The sequence below is a fragment of the Colossoma macropomum genome, unplaced genomic scaffold (genome assembly GCF_904425465.1).
Source record: "Colossoma macropomum unplaced genomic scaffold, Colossoma_macropomum, whole genome shotgun sequence".
In the NCBI taxonomy this organism is placed as follows: Eukaryota; Metazoa; Chordata; class Actinopteri; order Characiformes; family Serrasalmidae; genus Colossoma; species Colossoma macropomum.
The window spans coordinates 27,921,104-27,928,088 of record NW_023494802.1 but is presented as its reverse complement, the minus strand read 5'-3'; the positions used below and the strand labels follow the sequence as shown (position 1 = coordinate 27,928,088).

The following is a 6,985-nucleotide window of genomic DNA, read 5'->3' as shown; positions in this document are numbered from 1 at the left end:
TTCCACTAGCCATCTTGCTACTAAACTTATTTTACTTGTCTTAGTGATGGTATTTTGGATGTTAAAAGAGGGCTAGAGGAATTTGGAGGTGGGTTTTATAGGGGCCCATTTGTTAGCAGTGGATTTCGCCCCAGTCCAACACCTAAAGTTCAACAAGCTGTTCCCAGAGGTACATTTTTGTTAGGAGATCACATCTGGCCCTGCAAGACTAGAGAACCACTGCCCTAACAAACCTTTCAAAGGAAGGTTATTTGTTTGTAAATGAGATGTGCGAGTGTAAAGAACCTTTTTAAAGGACACAGAACCTCCACATAATTATGCCGAATACAGGTTTTTCCTAAAAATGTATAGCCAAGAACCAATTAGGAACCTTCAATTTAAAAGTGTAACCGTCCTGTTTGAGACTCAAGAAACATGAAAGTTGACAGTTCCTCTAAAGCTTCCACTTTAGAGGAACTTCTCCATGCGTATCACGCTGATCCTGGCCAGTTTGGAGATCCAGCGGTTAGCATGTGTGCTGCTGTGGCTGGAGGTCTGAACAAAGCCCAGCTTGCGGAACATGGAGATGGCCGCAATATGAGAAGAAGTGGTCTCTATGACCAGTCGAGAGAGGCCTTGCTCCTTGCAGAATTCAATGGCTTTCTCTGTCAGTTGGGTTCCCAGGCCCTTCCTCCTTAGGGGGAAGGAGACGACCAGTTTGAACATTTCCCCTGCACTACCTTCAAGGGATGCCACGTCCACTGCCCCGCCATTCCAGCCGTCACTCATGTCACTCATTGGACCACACTTCATGCCCATTACTGCCATCAGCCCTGCAAGCTTGGCCTGCCCATCGACCTCAGCCTCAGCCACCCAGAAGCTATTGACGGGGTTGTCCAGGAAGTTGGCCTGGATGTCAGCCATCTCCATATCCAGCTTCCTTCTGAGGTAGCCGTCGTAGATCTCGTGGCAGCAGTAGTAGACCAAAGCGGCCCACGCCCCACCAAATAAGATAGCCAGGAAGTAGGAACTTCCGCCCAGCACATAGCCAGCCATGGAAAAGCTGAGGGTGATGCCCACATGATCCGGGTGGCTCATGGCTTTGAAGAAGGCTGGGTAGACGTGCTCCAGGATGCCAAACCGGAATAAGGAGATGACCAAGTCCCTATCTGAGGACTTGTATGGTCTGATTGAGCACTGAACTGCAAGAGAAAGGGAGCGAGAGAGAAAGTTTTTCAAGCATCGACTAATCTGTCTGTTTTTGTAATTCAGAAAATCCTGTAGGCTTGCACAATAGCCACACATAGAGAAGAAAGAAAAGAATGCTCCATTCATTGAAAACACGGTCTTTCATCACAACACAGCACAATAGGCTGAAATAAAATAAAGGAAAAGGTGGGGGAAAAACTTGAAACAGTGGGAAATGTTTGAAGACAGTAAACAAACACAAAAAGTGAACAAAGTTTTGAATAACGGCATTATAGCACTGTTGCATTTTTCATAGTACATTATGTGACTGAAAGTACTGATGTTAGCTAGCACAAGCACTCAAAATTGGTTGAGCTTAAGAGTCAACTAATTATTAATGAAAAGCAGAAGCAACTGGATTAACAATGTGTAATAATGATAGGTAAGAAAAGAAAAGATCTTTCAGATCGAAACAACATTAGACACAGCTTACTGCTAACAAGGTGTCAAGACACATGCTACACCAGAGTTTACACATCAGATGAGATGACAAGCCACCTGACTCAAATAGCTTGCTTCACACAAATGCCATGAGAGTCAGACAGTTGACTTACAGTTATTTTTCTGTGCCATTTCTTCTGGCTCTTCTTCGCTTCTAGCTGGGCCACTCTGCCTCAACGCTCTGCTTCGACACCTCGCCGTGTGAACTTCACTCAGAGTGTGTGGCAAATACTCAATCACAGGGCGGCTCAGGAAAAGCCTCTGAGCATTTCACCACGCACGCACATGCGCGCACACACACACACACACACACACACATACATACACAACACACACTCTCTTATGTGTGCGCACACAAATTCTTGTATATGCACACACACACACATATGCATGCACAAACACTATTATATGTGTGCACACTTGGAAATTTACTATAAAGTGAGTAGCTAAATGATTATCAGTTACTTAAATATATTGCTGTTATTGGAAAAAAAACTCTTATCTCCAAAATGATAACAGGATTTGCAGGAGAAGGAAAAAACCTATTTTACTTTTAATGAAAGTCAATGGAACCAGATTTTTTTACAAGTAATTTTGGGTCATTTCTTTTGGTCCATTCATCATGAAATTTACACACAATATAAAGGGCAACAGGCATTTTCAAATTATGTCAAAAACTGAAAAACAACAAAAATGGAGATACGAGGTTTTCTTCAGACCAGCAGCGATATGTCACACAACACTATGAAATGCATGCACAAGTTCATTATTGATGCTAACCTTATCACTCACGAACATGTCCACTACTTTTAATTCATTTAGATGTTTAGATTCTAAAGTATTCTGTTAAAAACATAAAAAATAACCGTATGTAGATGTAATAATGTAACATGGACTGAATGCAGATACTTAATTTCTGTATGCTGAATATGTATTCTGTTATATTCCAACCTTGAGCATTACACACACACACCATATACAGTCTATTACATGCACAGACACACACATAAATGCTCACATATGGTATTACTCACTCTCTCTCTCACTCACTCTCTTTCTCCTTAAGGGTCATTGGTATTTCATCAAATCAGCTCTAATCTGAAGCTGGCTGTGTAATGAGGCCTGCTTATGCCTGGCTGGACCAGGCATGAGCCAGCATATCTCAGTGACTTAGGGGGGCTGGCTTTTCTGTTTGTGACCTGAGTTTTAATTACAAGTTTTCAGATCAGGTTGTATAAGCTCTTTAAGTAATGGCTCTAATTGGCCCAGGCAGCTATCAAGACACAGACGTTTTAGTGAACCAACCTTAACCTGTAATGAACTCGTCTAAAACATTTTCTTACAATATTACAGAAATTACTGACCCATTCCAAATTCAGAATTAATGCCATGGTGTAAAATGGCTTCTGGAAATGCCATCTTATCCTCACTGTTTGAAATAATGTAGATTGTATTGTTGTGTCATGAGTGTGCAGGACTGTCGTCTTAGAATTTAAAAAGATTTTATTTTCCAGACTTTTGTCTGGAGTAAACTATAGCCTTAATATTTTGCAATTTGTTGCCACCATAAAATATACTTTACACAGAGATAAAGGCAATGTCAAGTCCATTGTCTCAAAACCAAACTCATAAAGTAGGCTATGGGAGAGGAGCAATATTATCCCACCAGCCCAAAACATCACTCAGGCTTTGAGGCACAGCTCAAACACCTCTGTGATAACCACCGAATTCTGTCAAAATAAAGTTCTCCAACACATATCAAAGGAAGTGCTTTTTATCATACACTCTCCATCTTTGGTTTTAGATACTTTACCCGGTACTTCCACTCACTTTTAGATGTCCTTCTACTTCAGTGGCGAACCATGAATATAGACCTTCAAATTGGGCCATAGATGGCAAAACAATGAGGCAAAAAAACAACCTCTATCTCATTTTCTGGTAGCATCTCTATGGAATTCCAGTAGTATGTTAGCACTAAGTTAACATTTTTTGGATGTTCCAGATAAAATGCGGACATTTATAGCCTGTAAAAGACATTCCATGTTTAATTTGAAGCTTGTAACAGACACAGTAACATATATTATTTACCTTGCTCAGTTTTACAATGGCTAAAGAACCCTGGCATGCGGCTACTGCTTTCCATTTCTGACATCTCACTGATATGCATTAGTCAGGCTATCACACGTACTCAAAGTCAGTGACGTATCTAGGTTTTTCCAAATGGTCTCGAGTGAGGTTTCTTCTCATGAAGCTTCTCACCCACTGCAAATCAAAACATAACTGAATCCACTGTCAGTTCCTAATTATGTTAGTAGTTAATCTGACGTATTAGGCCTTCAGTCCAGCTCCTGATGCTTTAACCAATGGGAGAAGATGCTTGGTTGTTTCTACCTAGATAGCAGAGAAAAAAAATCCTGATTGGCTTACTTTCTATTGGCCGTTTCAAAAACACAATGCTTCTGTTTCCAACTATCTTACAAGGACGTAAGTGAATTACTACAATAAATTAAAAATTTACATGCAACGAGCTGAAATGAACTATAAAATAGACTTTTTTAATTCACAGAAATCATTAGACCTTTTCTAAAATGCAAACCTTAAAATTCTTAATTTAAACTACATGTAACATTACTAGCTAAATTAGCATTTAAACAGACACTGTAGTGTGTTAACTAGTATAAGTTATGTAACATCAGCTTACACAAATGTCAAAGTAGTTTCAATTCTGTTAGCTAATGTTTTTTAATGCATTTTGCTACCTAGCTGTTTTGCTCTCGTGTGAAGCCCAGTGTCACACCCCTGTCCTCACTGTGCTGAAAAAAAAACATAGAAATCATTAAGTGTTTCTGTTGGTTCCTGATGATTTTGTCATGCGTTTTGGCTTTTTTAATAGGTTGATATCACAGTGTAAAGGATCCCAATGGTTTAACAGGTGATCAAAGGCTGGTTCTAAATGCACTTCTAATGGGATCTAAAGGTGTTCTACACTAAACTAGTGGTCTCTATTGGAAATTGTTAAGCCAATTCTCATTAGAAAGCAAAACCGTTAGGTTTTAATTCTAATGGTTTATATTGGTCCTTTTTTCAGCAGAGCTGTCAGAGTTAGCAAGTTAACATGTATTCTCGTAACTTTGTTAAAAGCATAAATTTAACATTAAATAATGAGCAAACATGCCTGTAAATTCAGAAATACATTTTGCACCTGAAGTGAAGCTAATGTGCAGTAATCTTAAAATATACAAATGATAAACAAGACAAGAATGTAAATTAGCTTTTATGTTTTTTTAACCAATAGCTGGCTAAATCTGCCTTTGTGGATTTATTCATGACATTGTGGTCGATGCAGCCTGTCACAATTTAAACATGAGTTATTGAACAAATACATTGATTAGGGAGTTTTTGATCTCCATTGTACAATATGATGATTGTATAGCATAGTGGAGAACTTCACAAAAAAGCAAGAACTCACTTCTATCACAATAAGAGTCCTCAAAATTCATAATTCTACTGTTTACATATAAGGTTACTTGATTTACTCAAACAACTATACACAACACATTCTGTTTATTACTAGTAGTCATACACAGTACTGTGCAAAAGATCAGAGAAATTATATTTTAAACTATTTCATTGGGCATCTTTTTTTTTATTTTTTTTTATAAAATACTAATATTAGCATAAATACAAATAACACTGATTAAAAAGTAGCAGTTTTATGCATGTCAGTATGTTCATTTAGCCATTTTCAAACCTCTCCTTGAAAAAGCCCAGTATCATTTGTGGTTATAATCGAATATTTGGTTTGGCTAATCAGTGCCTCAATAAACTAAATCAGGAGTGCTGGTGAGGGAATTTAATAAATCTGTGTGATGGCTGGGGGCATCAAGGAGAAATCTAGAACCAAACCTGTGAATTTCTACGTAGGTTACAAGGTAACAACTACTATTTTGATAACAAGAAATTCTTGTTTTTTTGTACTATATTAATGTTTGTTTGCACCTTTTCTAATGCCACATGCTGTTTTTTTTCCCAAGAAGAACACACACTTTTGCCCAAATAAATAGGTAATTAGCACCTAATTGAATATGAGTTTTTTTAAAACTGACCTAATAAAAACATGAGCTTCACCATGTATTTTGGCTGAACATAAGTTGTTAAATAAATAGTTAAACAAGAAAACTCTAGCTAGCGCCAAAACAGTTTGTGGAAGAATGGTGGGAAATCAACAGAAGAATTAAATATGGGTGAAAAAAGGCAATAATGAAGTTGTAAAAAAAACATTAAAGAGATCAGAATATAGTACTTGGTGTTGTACATGCATTTTGTCAGTGTGGTTTATTTGCTATAAGTCAAGTCATATGCAAAAGTTTGGGCGCCCCTGGTAAAATGACAAATTTTGTTGGTTTTTTAAGTGAAAATAAGTAAAAACATCCTCTACTGAGAACACACTTCTGCACATTTTCGTGCACGATTACTGTTTATTTGCTGGAAAACAACATAAAATGTGGCCTGTGCAAAAGTTATGGCACATTTTGTATTTTATGTTTTATTTTTTTGTCAAACTCATGAGATAAACAGAAATTGTGCACTATAATTTGCCAAAGAATTCCTGCTTTTTGTTTGTTTCTTGTAGAAGTGAACTTACTTTCATGTTGAAACTCAACAAAACGTAATTTGAGTAGGAGTGTTCAGAATTTTGCATATGACTGTAGGTCACACAGCTCAAATCTGGTTACAGCCTTGTTTATAGTAGTAGTTAAATGTACTATATACTATATAGTACATTTACAGACTGTAGCTCTCTAAACCACTCAGCATTGGTCAGGTTCTGTCCACAGGACAGCTATCCTCTATAACAGTTACCAGCTCTCCTCCTGGAAATAAACTTTTTGGCAGAGCTTATTTCCAACCTGTTTCTAACATGCTCCCCTCTCCTGTTCTAACTCTAATGTATCTGATCCAGCCAATCAAGGACTTCTGAAGAAGTTAAGTAGCTGGAGCAGGTGTTGATATCCAGGACCAGGTTTGGTGACCAATGCACTAGAAACTGACTGCTGATGAAAGTCTACAGGATGGCTAACATTAACTGTACACCAGCATAGTGGACCGACAAGGCAAGTGTCTGAAGTGGCCGGTGCACATAGTGTGTACAGTTTCAGAACAAGAAAAAAGACAAATCTCCATATGATTGAAGATGTTGCACTTTCAGTGTTCAGGATACATGCCGTTTACATCATTTCATTTCCATTCTGTGTAATGAACAGGAACATGATGGGCATGCTAAAGTGTGGTTTCATAGCTAGAAACAGCCAGTTTT

At 38.1% G+C, this 6,985-nt stretch overlaps 1 protein-coding gene across 1 annotated transcript; it reads right to left on the bottom strand.

Annotated features, from left to right (window-relative positions):
• Positions 1 to 447: 447 nt before the first annotated feature.
• LOC118821928 (N-acetyltransferase family 8 member 3) lies at positions 448 to 1,886 on the bottom strand. Its single transcript, XM_036590615.1, has 2 exons — positions 1,782 to 1,886; positions 448 to 1,181 (listed from the first exon to the last, which is right to left on the bottom strand). Exons 1-2 carry the CDS (start codon positions 1,798 to 1,800, stop codon positions 448 to 450), a joined length of 753 nt encoding a protein of 250 aa, XP_036446508.1. The 5' UTR covers positions 1,801 to 1,886.
• Positions 1,887 to 6,985: the final 5,099 nt, after the last annotated feature.